At 39.7% G+C, this 15378-nt stretch overlaps 1 protein-coding gene across 7 annotated transcripts in view; it reads left to right on the top strand.

The window, feature by feature from the left end:
* The window catches only part of MCTP2 (multiple C2 and transmembrane domain containing 2), a 127623-nt gene that overhangs the window by 91811 nt on the left and 20434 nt on the right, over window positions 1–15378 (top strand). For all 7 annotated transcript variants that reach the window (XM_055716772.1, XM_055716767.1, XM_055716766.1 and 4 more), the window contains 2 exons: window positions 12051–12173; window positions 15007–15048. In XM_055716772.1, coding sequence (XP_055572747.1) covers window positions 12051–12173; window positions 15007–15048 — 165 coding nt within the window. The remainder of the gene's footprint in view (window positions 1–12050; window positions 12174–15006; window positions 15049–15378) is intronic.

Raw genomic sequence — 15378 nt, 5'->3', positions numbered from 1 at the left:
GGCAAATTTCCTTAAAATGTTTAGAATATTAAATGGGAAATGCATAATTGATACAGTGATATTAGCTTTATTTTTTTTAATCGAACATGCCCATCAGGAATTAGATGATGACTTGTTCTAGCAGTTAAGAAAACTTCCCCAGATACTTCCATATACACATTTGGGAAAATTATTTGCAATGATGTATTTCAATTTCCTTAATAAACTAGACCTGTCTTCCTAATTCCCTTTCCCTCAAGTCCCTCCACAGGGGTTAAGAAATGAATTATTTTGAAATTATTATCAGATAACTGTTTCTATGAATAAAAACCTAATCTGTGCTTTTTTAAAAATAGATTTATATTCCAAAGCTGGGAAATAAACAGTGGCAGTAGAAAGGAACAACGAGATTAATAAAAACAAAGACATTTTGCAGAACTACTCTGGATTGGTTTGAATTTTTTTCTTCTTTTTTTTTCTGGCAAGTAGTGCTTCTGTAACAGCATGCACTGCAATGGCTTTCCTGCTTTCTATTTTAAAAGTTATGTGAATATTCGCAGAGATAGTGGTCCTTCAGTGCCCAATGAATACTGTCTTACACACTGATACCTATAGTAACACATACAGAGTGACTATGAGATCAAATGGTCTGGTTAAAAAGCCTTAGGGAAGCATTATGTGTCTGAGGTCTGATCTATTGTCTGGGAGGTCGGAGAGTGTTAATGCACTCTGCAAAGATTAGACTCCCTCTCTAATTGCTCCAACACTTCCTTAAAGGATTTAAACAGTCGGGAAAGGTGATGCTCCTTGTCAATTTTTGTCTTCTGACAGCCGTTGAAGTTTATCTGTCTTTCCGCGGAGACTACTAGATCACGTAAACCAGGCAATGTCAAAAGCGCAAACCCAGAATTAGGACGGAGAGCAACGACTTCTATTTACAACTTCGTAATTTCAGCTTTTAAATACCTTAAGGGCTGGGGACAGGGTTGCTTTTACATGCCGTGCCATGCCATTTACATTTGGTGATGGGAACTCCCAAAGTCCCACAAAAAGTTTAACTCGCCGAGCTTGATGAAAAGTCACCCTTTTAATTCTGAAGTGGCTCACGTTATTGTCTGCATCCCTCAGAGCACAGCTGGTGCTTCCCCACCACATCTCTGCGGCACCGAGGCACTGCGTGCAGCAGCCACTGGTGTTTTGTGTGTGTAGTACTGGTTGTTTATCTAAGTGCAGTGCTAAGTCTGAGCTACTGTGAAGCACTCTTTGCTATTTACCCCAAATTTTTCCTTTCCCTCACTAAGTCTGCTAAGGATTTGATTTCCCTTGCTTCGCAGAGCCTAAATCATGTACAAAAAAATGACTCAGAAATGTGGTAAAGCTCACGCTGGAAAGTTTTTTCTGCTGCTTAACCAGCACGTCCGCACTGACAGGTACCTGATCCCTGGCACGGGTTTTGTTAAGCACAATAGGAATTTGTCCAATGCATCAGAACCACTTTAAAGAACCAGATTTTTATTTTGCAGTCTAACTATTTGCGAATCAGCGCCAAATAGTTTTGCTGGTGGTTTAGAGGACTTACCTGTTATAATGGCTTACGTTTGCAAAGGATGCTTCTTTTGCTTGGAAAAGCACTTAAAGAGCAAGGGATGAAAAAAGGTGATTGTTACTGAGAAATGAGAAGCATGGCCCAGCCTCAGGAGAATTTGGAATATTTAATATTTCTGCAAAAAGGCCACGGTATCCTCTCGTTCACAGTAGGGTAACATTATTGTAACAGGAGTGGAATTTGACCCATCTTTTAAAAAATGTCTGTTCCTGTTTCACAGACAGATGTGAGTGTGTCCAGTTTCACTGCAGCTCACACAACATGACAAGTCCTGCGGAACAGAGAGCCATCCTGGAGCTATTTTTTTCTGGTGGATCAGAAGCTTTTGAATTTGATAGTGTCTGTGTTTTTGCTAGTGTTGCAGCATCTAAATGTGTTGGTGTATATAATCCATTTCACACATATAGATGTATAAATATGACCTATATAAATATACATATATTTAATGGCTCTTTTTGAGACTCTGAGCAGATGACTAATACAGCTGTTCAAAGGAGAAAAGGATTTTTTCTTTTTTCTTAGGGAAAAAAATAAAAGCCCTCTTGGCTCTGAATCGGAAATTGAGGAGCAGAATTCATCAAGTGTATTCTGATCATTCTCACATGGGTAGTTCCTCCTTCCCTTCCTGCATAGCATGTTCCTTTGCACTGTTGCTATATTACATGAAATGTTTCATCTGTATATAAAAATTAAAAATTCAAACAAAAATCTGGCCCACATGAAGAACAGGCCCTTTGGGCATATGGTTCATTATGCATATTCGTTTAATTACTAAAACACTTGGGATGTCTCTACTGCCCTTGCTTTCAACTTGTAAAGTTGGATCTGTTCTGCAGCACAGAATATGTTGAACAGGCATGTGTCATAAAGGACTTCAGTTTTCTCCTACTTAAAACTATATAATGTTCTTGGCTGGATTGTTAGAATTTACTGAATATTAGTTCAACCCACTGCATCAAAACAGCAGTTCGGGATCTCTTTTCCCTTAACACCTTCTCTAACCCCAAAAAGGCAAGTTTTACAGTGGTTAGTTCAGAGTTGTGTTTAGTATTGAAGTAACGTGAAACTAAGGATTTAGATTTCAGGCACATTGCCACAAAGCGCCTAAAGTCGCACGTTGAAGCTGTATAACTTTTATTAGCTAAGAAGGGATTGCTGTGATAGTGTGACTTTAATTGATTTTCAGGGCAAACAGGTGGTGATGGTTTAGGCATCCCCTAGTCTCCTGCCATTCCCAATTTGGAGCTGCACATATAATAGCTTTATTAAAATAAACAATCTTCTGGCTTCAGTTTTACCTGAACAGCTGCCTGAAATTGCAACAGTCTTGCAACTTTTTTTTTTGTTTGTTTGGGTTCTTTTTTTTTTTAGATTGTTCTGTATTTTGGAAAGCAAGATGCTATAGGTCTGCTAGTGGAAAATCTCTATTACATAGTCATGCTGTCAATACTTAGGAAATTTTTTTTGTCACTGCTGTTGTTGCTAGCTTACAATAGTAACATATTTAGGGTATAATTACAGTGAGTCTCCCAGTCATCTTCATGTTCTTTAATGGCACAATTCTGTCAAACTGCAGATTATGAAGTGCTGAAATTGTTTGTGTGTGCTGTAATCACTCTGTTGTTCTTGGTGTCCAGTGTGTCAGGTGTGGGGAGGGCTGGGTTTGGTTACGATTATTGCTCTTCTCTTGACGGTAGGAAGTGGATCTCAGATGAAGACACCTCCTGTGCTCTGGCGTGGGGCTGTGGTGGGGAATCCCATGTATGGCATCAGGAAAGAGTGTCACCTGAAATTCTTTGCATGAAAGGATGTTGTCCTACTGCTTTATAGGTGTTTTATAGGTGTTCTTAGAATTCTGGTTTTGTGATCTGTTTGTTTTTGTTTTGGTTTTGTTGGGGTTTTTTTTTGGTTTTGGTTTTTTTTTTTTTTTTTTTTTAATTTAATTATTTCACTCCTTATGCTCTGCTGCAGTCTGGAATCATTTCCTTAGGACTGGAGGTTCTGGAACAGAGGGTACCAGCCAGTTTTGCAGTATTAGTGTGTACAAGCATCTACTTCTCATTTATGTGGTTTACTACAACCTGATCTTTTTGTTTTGTTTTAATGCCATAGCTGGAGACTGCCAGGGGAGTCACCTTATGTGGGATCCTCCTGCCACTGAACACAGAATTAAGTCTAATTAAACATTCTTGCTTTATTAGAGAGCTCTTTTTCCTTTACTCATTCAACTCTAATACACACTATGAATGTGAAGGAGGAAGTCATCAGTTTAAACGTATCATGTAAGCTTCCCATTTGCTACCAGTTGGAACCCAATGTTGAGAGCTCGAAGTTAAAGAACCCTTCACCAAATACTCCTTCCACTGCTGTACAATTACGTCACCATCTGACCCTCTCTGATGTTTCTCACAATGTTAACAAATATTTCTCCAGAGTAAGTGAACATTTATCAGCTCAGCTAATGATAAATTTTATCATGACCCTTTTAAGGTGTTCACCTCATCCAGAATAAATAAAATTAACCTACATTTTTGCCTCCTTTTAAATAGCACAGATATTTTTTTTCTGGCACTTTTTGGAAGAATTATTTACTATATGGCCAGGCTTTTAACTTGCATAATGCCTATCTTTCTTGCAAACAGATCACAACTTTCTGTATGAGACTAATTCCAAAACTATGACCCTGCTGATAAACAAACTAAAACATTAGAGATAAAAATGACAATTTAATTTAGCTACGATATAAAACAACTTTTTTTTTTTTTGGCATGCCACCCTCTCTTTGTTTTAGTATCTTCCCCCATTGCCTTTGTGATAGTTACCCCTTTAGAAATAACATGCAGATTTATTCCCCTGACCCACTCCCAGCGGATTGTCCCAAAAGATAGAAAACTGTTGTAATATTTTTTTCCCTGTTTTTTCAATTTTAAGCTTTATTGCTTGAGGGTCTTAACTGTATTTTACTTGGCACAGGAAATGTAAAATATGTTAGATAAAAGCATGAGGGAAAAATTAGACCAGTCAGCAGGCTAGGAAACAGCTATTTCTTCAGTGTCTACAGCCTAAAAAGATTGGAAATCTTTAAATCTGTTGTACATACATAAATACAGAACCCAAAACTTGTGGTGTGGTAGTTGAGTTTCTTTTGATTAACCTCTTTTGGGGTTAGGGATAAAGAGAAAGTAGCAGCCACAAGCAAGCTGGGCAGAGGCACCCCGTTAGACTCGTGGTGGCTGGTAGGCTTTGGGGTTTAAGACAAAGGCACCCCCAGGCACACCCCTTTTTGTGTTGAAAATTATCACCCACACTGACCAGTTTGGCAGATAATCTTCAAATAGCTGGAATGCAACATATAAGTCTTATGTTGCATATAAACTTAACAGGTGACAAGTTCTGTCAAAAAAAACCTTGAAGCAAGCGGCTCTTCCCTGACCCCTCATTAAAGAAAGATCTCTAAGGATCTTGTTTTCAATTTTCTAGGCTGGCAAATCTCATTAATGTAACCAAAATAATCAGAATAAAGGAAAAACCTCACTTTTTAGTTCGATTTTATTTTATGATTCCAGGCATTATTATCAATCAAGAATAGATCCATTAAACAGATTAATGGCAAAAGTGATTCAGGATCAGTGTGGACATTTTTTTACTGTTTGCAGCGCTAAGCATAGCATCCCAGCCTTCCCTTGTGAAGTTACCGACGGCAGTGTCCCAGGAGGATGGTGGAGAACAGATTGTAATACTGTCAACTCTTCTGATTTCTCTGCGACTTTTGCAGAACAACATGCTTTTTCTTCAAGCGCCGTTTCTGAGACTCCTGTGATTGCACGTGAATCACAGCTTTCATTTAAAACACAAATGAGTTGCTACTTCCTAGCAGTAGCAAGGAAAATGAGATCCCCCTGAAAAGTCTAAAGCACAGTGGTAAAAAGGGCCCTAACACACATTGGCTTGAACAGTACAAGATTTGTCATGTATTCGTTAGGGATTTATTTGTTGTTTTATGTCTGATTTTGCTGGGAGTGGAAACGGTGGGGGATTTTTTCTTTTCTTTTTGAATGTTGCAACTGGTGTTAGAATTGTGACCGTGGTGACAACAGTTCCTATCCTTTGAAGACTTTATTCTGTCACTCCTTTTCCTTGTTGCACCCTCACAGGTAATGTAAATTGTCAAGCACGAGGTGGGTACCTTGTGTTCCTCCCCTCACCCCTCAACCTCATCCTGGGACACTTTCTCAGCAAGCTGCAGCTGGGACTAGCAGAGATGGGACACGCGGTACTACAGCAGGGCATGGCTTTGCCGCGGTGTCATTTAGCCTACGCAGACATCTGAAGTGGGCAGACATGGCCACATTGTTTCTGTTACCCAAAACATCTGCAAAAGAATCAGGTCTACATGGCAGCAAATTCTACAAGCATATCCTTTATTCCTACTTCTCAGTTCTGTGCAGTCACACATGTAATACAGGCTGAGTTATTCTGGGTCACAATTTGATGTTTAGGTTTGGCTTTGGGGTGTTTAGGTGGATTTTTGTGTATGTCCACCTTTGTTTTTAGATTCCAATTGCATTTGCACTTGGAACAGAGAGCTCATGTGGAAGAACTAAGCTTTTTACTTGTGGTACGCCCTTAAAAAATTAGTAAGTCGTACGCTATGTGTGGAGCAACGCAGAGATAATTTGTAATGTGGCATAAATATTTAAAGACCTCTATTCCTTCAGGTCATTTTTGATTTTGGTCATCAGTGTTCAATACAACGCACGATTCCTGCTACCGTTGAGATGCTGTGTTCTTTTGCTGGGGACACAAAAAGCAAACTGAATCTAAAGTAAATAGGTTTCTTCTGACAGTGTTGGTTTATTTAAGTGTAATTTCTCTTCCTGCCACGTTTTCTGTTATTGCATTGCAATGAGGGAGCGACTCTGCTCAGAACCGACCCCTCCTTAAGCTCCAGCTTAGTGGCTATGAAGTGGCATAGGAGCACTCTTAGCTGGCCATGGCACGGTGGGAGAGCATCACAGGGATGCGGGAAGGAGAGGGTTAGTAACAGCAATTCTGGAATGCATCTTTGGAAGAGGACCTGTTCTTAAAAAAAAGAAAAAAAAAAAGTCCTTGGGAGAGGACCTTTAGTGGGAAATACATACTACTTGACTGCCTCAACCTTTATTTGCTGTGCCCTAAGGTGGAGCTATTTTCCATAATTGTTATTCTTCTTTTTTTTTTTAATATTGTCACTAGTCCAATGCACAAACCAGCCCGAGAGCACAAGCCTTATTGCTGCACTCACATCAGGCTGAGCCCACACTGCATACCCTGGTTTTTGTTAGCATGGGCTCAGTGCCACAGCGTTGATGCATCCGTATTGCCTGTATCTGGAAGAGATACTTCTGTATATACAGATATGTATACACATATGCACAAATGTACTGCTCAGTGCGAGTGTGCTCATTCATTCCTCTTTTACTCTCCCTTTCTAAGGGCAGGAATAAGTATCTGTCAGAAATAATTCGTTGTCGACAGGCTTATTGCCTCCAAGGGATTCGAGTGCCCTTTTGGGGAGCCAGTATCTTACATTATTGGCTAATATCCTGAATTTTGTTTGGGGCAAAGGGACTGAAAGCTTAAAAAAAATAATGCTAGAGAGTTTTTTCCTGAACATTTAGCTGCAGAAACTTCTGCCTTTTTATAGAGTCCATTTACACATACACAGCACCTTGAGAATACATAATCCAGAGATAAGTTAAAAATCTGTAATTCTTCTCCCCTGTAAATAAAGGGAAGCATGTCTTTGTGTCTCAAATCAAAACCAGCGTTTTGGTTTATCACAAAACATAACTTGGACATTCACAACAAGATCAGCTCAAGTTTTTCTCCTGGCTTGGTGAATTGCACAGACCGTGTTTATAAATTGCAAGGAAACTTTTGACAAAGCTGTTAGTAGTTTAGAGTTCAGTTAAATTGTGTGTGGTTTTGAAACTTGGAGTTTCAAATAATATTTTTCACAGCTCTGCTGATGAGGCATTTCATTAGCATTGGAGCCTATGCTGGCTGAGAAAATAACCTTTTACCATAGGTTCCTTGCGTGCATTTAATCTCCTTTCACTTTTATTTTTTCCATCTGATGGAATGTATCCCTCTCCTTCTCCCATCACTGTTGTTTTCCAGGAGTATTGTCACACAACACAGCATCTTTTACTTCTCCACAAAGACTCTCCAGATCAAAAACAGCCTGGTTTTTAGAGTTAAAAAAATGAAATTACTGTGTAGAAAAACTACGCAGAAAATCCTACCTAACGCTAGGTTTCTAAACTCCTTCTGTCCCATGACTGTGGGTTTGCTGGTGACAAATGTTTTATGGGCATACTTTAGTAGACACCCGTCTAAAATCTGTTCTTAATAGTCAGATCCTAAATTGGAACCAGAGGGGCAGAAAAACCAGATTTGAAACGTGTTTCTAAGGGTTTGTTTTTACTTTCAGTTGAGACTGCCTTCTCTCATCTTTTGTACTGCTGTCAAAAGGGCCACTCTCATGGTTGTTCAAACTCCATGCTTCTTGACAGGAACAGTTGGACCCCTCTTCAATGATTTTCAGATGAAACGGCTTCCAAACCTCCAGAGCTTTAACTTGTAGTTATTAGGCCCTTTGAAATAGCAACACATTAATCAGTTGAAATCAAGTGGTCCTTTCTCCAAGACTGTGATATTGCTGTTCTCTTCTAGGTAGAACTCTAGTCTAAATATTAATTTCAAGAGCTCTTTTTCTTTTGTTTCCTCCAGATAAGTCTATCCTATTTCAGTTTCTATTTTGATAATTGTTTTATAATGCTGGAACTGAAGTTGCTCTGTTCCATAATAGGCTTTTATATTCTCAGATTGCATTAGAAGAAGTAATGCAGAAAGCTAGTTCCACTTGTTTGGCTTTTGTTTTAGAAAGTGGCTACTGTCCTCTTAACTTCCCCCAGGCACAGTATGAAGCCCAGCAGAAAAGGTATCAATGGTGCAGTGGATTATGTCTGACAGGACTTGGTCTGACGATGGTGTGAAACATGGAAAAAAGTATGGTTTGTTAAAATGGGATCATTTGAAATAGGGGCTTGGTTCCTGTCCCTGGCTTCTGTGATACTGAGCAAGTGATCTGAACCTGGTAGTGACTTCCCTTACCAGTCTATGGGATTCCCTTACCAGTCTATGGGATTCCCTTACCAGACTAGGGATTGCAAGAAATCAAGATCTTTTTCCTTGCAATAGCCGTTCTATACGTCAGCAGCTGAACTGGTCTTGAGTTTTGGCAAAAAGTATTGCTAGGAAAATAATTTAGGGAGGATAATGCAGGAGCTTGTCCCAGGCACAAGGTATTGCTGGGGAGAAAATAAGAACATGCATGATTGAGAACCTTGTAATTGGAGGAGTGGGCGTCTGTGTCACAGGGCTGCTGGTGCTGTAGTCAGTGTCGGGGAGCTGCAGAAGAGTTGATAAAATAGGACATGGACCTGTTTGGGAACTGCTCTGAAAACTGATGCTGCAGAACTACTCAAAAGGCTGTTAGAATGCAGAAATGTTTCTATTTGCTTTATAAACACCCTCTGAACTTTTATTATGTACTGCATGTTCACAGCAACCATTTCCCGTACCTCCGAGACTAAATGATTTCTGAATAGCTGAATCAATTTGTCTTGTGTCTGTGTTGTGTCACAGTAATGAAAGTTCCCTTTACTGCAGCGGGAGCTGTAAAGCAACTCTTCTTGAAGGAGATGTGGGAGCTCTATCAAAGCATCGCTGTCTGAGTTATAACTCAGCAACTGATTAACCAGTCGGCATTAGAAAGGAAGCGGCAACATGCCTCAGCTATCAATTGAGACTACAGTGAGATTTTGTAATTAAGTTTTAAGTTTTATTTAAGGTCTGAAACTTAATAATACACAGAATGTACTGTTGGATCTAAAATCACCAAGGTCTTGATTTTGTATCTTGCCTAAATGACCTGTGATTGCAAGGTTGTATTATACTTGCAACTGAGCAGAGTGGTGTTCGTACAGGATGGTGACAGATGCACTAAAATTGGTTCAAGTCCTGCAACTGAATGAATAGAGGTTCTTCAAGAGCTTCATTGACTCCTGTAGGACTTTGCCTAGCTGACGGCTGGTGGAGTCTTTTTGCTGCGTTAAGAGAAGACTGAGTTTGCAAATACGCCAGGGCGATGATGAAAATGCAACCTCCTCCGACAGGCTGAAGCAAGTGTTTTGAATTAATACCTGGCAATATGAATTTCCATGAAGGAGTTTACATAAGGATCAGATCTGTATTTATATGTGTGTGTGTGTGTTTTTATCTGTCTCTGTGTACCTGAGATGGATACCTGTATAGGTATGTACAGTAACAGGTCCACGTTAGAGTGACATTTGAGGCAGGACAGGAGCTGGTATCACCTTCGCTTTGTCTTACAAAGCAAGCAGAGATTCATCCAAGTGAGTTGGAACAGCTTCAGAGGAACTTGTTCAGGTTTGAACTTTTCATTTGTGGAAGACACTTTAGCTTGGAATACCAGTTTTTGAAGTCTTTATTAACTAAAGCCATGCAAGACTCCTGTAAGGCAGATCAAGTACTGTGCCTTCTTGGCCAGGGCTCGTGCATTTCTGTTGCCTTGCTTACATACGAAATGTGGCTGTTGGAATCATTATCACTTCGAATTTTTTAGTATGTTGAAAAGCAGGATCAAAAAGAAGATATAATCAAAACCAAATCCTATTCTACGTTCCTATGCTGCAAATCAATAGTATGGGGATATTTTGCCTGGTTGTCAGCCCATTTTATAAATTAATATATCTCAAAGTTCATTTTACTGGCCTACAAATGCCAAGAACAGGATGACAGTCTTAATTCCTCGCATAGCAACAGCTAACATAAAATCAGGTTCACTCCAGAAAATGCAACTGCTGTTTGGGCAAGGTTACGGATACATCGTTACTTGGGTTATGCTTGGCCCCTGGTAGATATTAACCGGCCATTTGTCTGATGTCAGACAAGTCTTTTTGTTTAAAAGTTACAACAGCTGCTGTTTTTTAGAGGTATAAATTCTCACCCCGCTGAATGCAGTGGGAAGTGCTTCTTTGGTGCAGTGTGGTTAGACTTTCAGGTCCATAACACAAAATCCATTGCCATAAATATCCCATTCTGCAAGTGCCAGCATTGTCTTTATATGTAGTACCTGACAGGCCAAGGATGAAGGGAGGTGGAGATTTAGCTTTCTTATCACCCTTAGAATTTTCACTTCATTGCAGTTTGGGACACATTCACTGGATCTGACTCATTTTCACGTACCAGTATTATTCTAAAACCATGATTTTTGTTTCTGATCATTCCGGGTTCCTTTGGGGGAAGAAGAATCAGATAAATGTGTTTGTGCCTTGTCTTTAAAGCAGATTGTTTAAAATAGCTTCAAATTACTACCAGCATTAGGCAGTACTTCTGGAAACACTGTGTATGAGTAGAAAAGGAAATGGGTTCACAACATCCATTTTATGGCAGTTCTGGATTTAGTTTATTGACTTTGTATTGCCAGCCACTCCAAGTTTGCAGTCCATTCATGTTATCGTTGGTACTTGTAAGATAGGATTACAGTTTATCATGGTATCATTTAAAAAAAAAAAATAATCCTAAGTGCTTTTTAAATATCCATTGTGTTAGTTATGTGTTTTGCTGATCCAGTTTGCAGAACAGAACTTCAAAATTTGGCTTCTGGTTTTGCTGTTAATGGATACCACTCCAAATGCACAAGCTCCTGCCATTTCTGGGCAGAGAGACTCCAAGCAACCAGTGAAATCAGAATATGCTGTGCTGAAAAATGGCAAAGAGTATGAGAATGGAGACTAGGCTTACTGGATCCTTTTCCAAAATAATATATCACATGCAAACTAGAGCCTTGCCTCCGGGAAGGGTATGGTCCTTTATCTGTGCTGCCGTGACAAGAATATAGGTGGATTGATGGTGAAGATGCATTGCTGATCATCCCCTGTGGAGTGACGAGGGAGCTGGATGGCTCCTGTTGCACAAAAGAAACTCTCCTCTTGTGAAAAAAAAAAACCCTGACAATTAGGGTTTGATGAAGTGGAACAGGTTTACCTCTGTAAGTGGGTCTGTTATGCACCAGCACTAAGGACAAAAGGTTTTCAGGCTTGAGGAGATCCCAGAAAGGAGCAGATAAAGCCTTCGGACTAACCTTCTGTTCATGGCCTTGTACTTCCCCGTGCACAGGGGAGGAGAAGCTAACAAATGGCAGCCTAATGGACTCAAGCAGAATAAAAAGAGAGCATGCTTTGCAAGCAGACTTTCTTTGCCAGAATAATAATATGAATGAAGTTAACAGAGACTCAAGGATGAATGTGCATAGGGATAATGACTGAAAGGCTTTCTTATGTCTTTCTTTTTAAATGCTTGTATGTATTCCCTCCTGCTGCTTTATTTCTCCCAGGTATTTGTGGTCACCGTCTGGAGCGTGGAACTGTACATGGTGCCCCTGGCTCTGCTGGTGCTCTTTGCCTACAACTTCTCCCTCGTTGCAACTGGGAAGGTCAACAACACCCAAGATGCCCAGGCAAGTAAAGTGGCAGTAACATTTCTTGCAGCCCCAGCTTGAATTTGCCCTTGAGCAAAATTTGGTGCATTTTAGTGGTATTAAGCTAGTTGTGTAGCTAAACAGCATTTTTATTTCAAAGTTACTGAAAATAAACCCCGACTCTCTCACTTTTCGTGATTGAACTCAAGCAATAAACCATTCAGAGTAGTAGGAGAGGATGACAAGAGTATGTAGGAGGGGGATTTCACTTACTAAATAACTACAGATGTTAAGTTGAATTAAGAAAGACTTACAAAGCAACAAGTTCCTAAACCCCATGCCCCTACTGCCCTTACACTTGCATCACACTGATGAGTCATGATTCACAGAAGAGGAAGGTCAATAGAAGTTGTTTTTAAACCTTGTCCTGTGATCTGGGACTTCAAGAAACCCTTATTCCTCCTCCCCACCCCCCACCTTTTAAATGACAGATGCATTTTTTCCCCAGAAACTTAGCCTTCAGTTTTTTAACTTCATCTGAGAGAAAAAATGATTTAAATACAAAAATACTTAGAACATGTGGTGAAGTGCTACTGTGCAAATGCTGCTTGATGTTAACCAGTAATTGCAGTTAGAAAAGAGAGTAAATTCATAGATGTCCATAATATTCTGTATTTTAAATGTGTAATACATACAGCAGTGAAATACAGGCTGAATTATAGCTTCCTTCTAACTTTTGATAGAAAGATGATTGACATTTTTACTCATGAAGAATATCTTTTCCCAAATGAATCAAATGGATTTTATACAAAGAAATAATATCCTAGAATTAGAAAGGTCAATAGCAGGTTTATTAGTTTTTGCAAGAAGAAGTTGCTCCTAGTTCAGTTTTCATCAATTCCCAAGTGGAAAGATTGTTAGAAAATATGGGAAGTTGCATTATCCAGACCAGAACATAGACTTGATATGAGAACATGGTAAAAGAAATGCTTTCCTCTGGTTTCAGCCAAGTCCAGAATAATGTAGAAGACATTGTGTGTCTTCAGTGACTGTTTCATCAGTGAAATGAGAACTTCCCATGTGGGAGAATCCCAGGCAAACGGATGTTTTGGTTTTAATACAAAACACTATACAAAATAGTAGTAACTTACCCAGGAAAAAACTACAGAAGGAATACCTTCCAGCACCCATCAGTCATCCTGTGGTGAGCTTGTTGCACGTTCAGGTGAGGAGAGTCTCACAAAGGTCAGCTAAACCGAGCAGTACATCATTTAGACGGAAGCTACATTAAGGCTATATCTGAAAGTACAGGTTAATTGTAGTAATACTGAAGAAAGGTGAATCAGAAAGATGGCCCTGTTCCTGTCTCAGATCCTGCAAGCCACACGATGCTGTGAAATTCAAGGGTGCATTTTGCATAAGCAGAGTTACACATCTGCCTAAGTTCTTTGCAGGAGTGCGATCATATGGAACAAGTAGTCAAAGTGCCTTTAATATTACCTGATTTCTTTTTTATGTGTGTCTATGATTCTAACCATCTGCAGGTCAAAAATAGACAGTCAGGTGCTACCCTTAGTCACATGTGTCCTGCAGATGAGAAAAGGTTTTCTTCAAAATAGCAATGCTTTTTGCACAATGATTTATTTATTTTTTGCTTCTTCAGACGTTGGCTGCATGGGCCCTACCTTTGTTTTTTGTGAGCCGGCATGCACATTTCATGTATATAGAGGAATGCATGCAACAGCCTGCAAAAGTAGACCTCAAATGTTCTCTGTTTCCTGGGCTATACAATGGGAACAATAGTATTAACCTTGCACGTATGATCCAGTTGCCAGGAGGCTAAAATTGTGAATATTGGTAAAATGGTTTATGTTTTACATATGAGGAGCTTGTACAGAAATGTTAACAGTCTTCAGTGTTAATTCCGCTGCCTGGGGTATTCCAGAGAGTCAAAGAGTAAATGTGGGTATCTGAGCTCTCAGTACCTTCTGCATGCTAGGTGCAATGGCTTTTCACTGCTTTTTTTGGGGGAGGGGGAGAAAAAACCCCACAAACAAACCCATACCACCGAACCCCTCCAAAAAAACCCCAAATTCAAAACATCTATTGTGATTCTTCACATTCTTTGCATGTTTGCTGTACGTAAACCTGTAGTGCGCCAATTCAAATGTACCTACTAAATAACCAAGAATAACTCAGAGGACCCTGTTAAAAGCTCAGCTTACTGCATACCTGAACTGAAAGCCAAGTGCTCCTCGTTTCAAGCCTTAGCGCCTAGTCTTTTGTTTTCTCCCCTACCTGTCAGCACAGAAGTTAAAGGGAGGAAATAATGCTGCATGGAAACCTGACTGTGATTTGTGAGGTTGATTATGTTCATACTAATGTATTTTCTAAAGTCTAATGTTTTAGTAATGGCCCTAAAGGGAGGGAGCAGTCATTGTAGTAGTGAGGATGGAACAAGTTGAGTATAGAGTCCTCAGCCTTGACATACCGGCTGGTTCATTTGTCAGACTAAGAACAAAGTTGTTTACAGACAGTAAAAGTCAGCAATGAATCTGAAAGCCTGTTGCCTTCAAACTACTGGACACAGCCACTAATGCTTTATTTAGACTTTAAAATTTGTATAGGGTATTGCGTGCTTTGTTCAAGATATCACACACACACACACACAAAAAAAAAAGTCCTTGAATACAAAACGTTATTTCTGAAAGGTGAAAGTGGTGGGTTTTTTTGATGACTTGCAATAGAAGTGGGAGAAAACTATGCAATGAAATGTTGTAGGAGTATCATAAGCTTTTTGAACACTGCCTGTCACTGGAAAAAAAACACACAAACAAGTAGTGTTTTGTAACATAGACGTCTGCTTTTTCAGGAACTTATGGGCTTGGATGAAGATGAGGATGAAGATGATAAGGTAAGCATCTCTCAAGACTGTGTTAGCTAGAATCAGAAGGAATGTGGGAGAGCACAAACCCACCATCCTACCTCTGTGAGATCTTCATTGATTATCTGTATTAACTGGGAGACCAGTTGTTACCAGTTTACTGGTTGACAGATTTGAAAGTAAGGAGAGATTGGAAGATTGGTTTGTGTAACATTCCATAGTGGCGCTACCTGCGCGAGACCTCTGCATGCTGCTTGCATCAGAGCAGTCTCGTCTGTGCTTGAAATCGTAACAGGCACATGTTCATGTATGTTCACTTACAGAGTGAGTATGGGTGGACAGGGTGCAAAGACAAGCATG

Source organism: Falco cherrug, chromosome 7 (genome assembly GCF_023634085.1).
Source record: "Falco cherrug isolate bFalChe1 chromosome 7, bFalChe1.pri, whole genome shotgun sequence".
NCBI classification, from domain to species: Eukaryota; Metazoa; Chordata; class Aves; order Falconiformes; family Falconidae; genus Falco; species Falco cherrug.
This window is presented reverse-complemented; position numbering and strand designations above follow the sequence as displayed.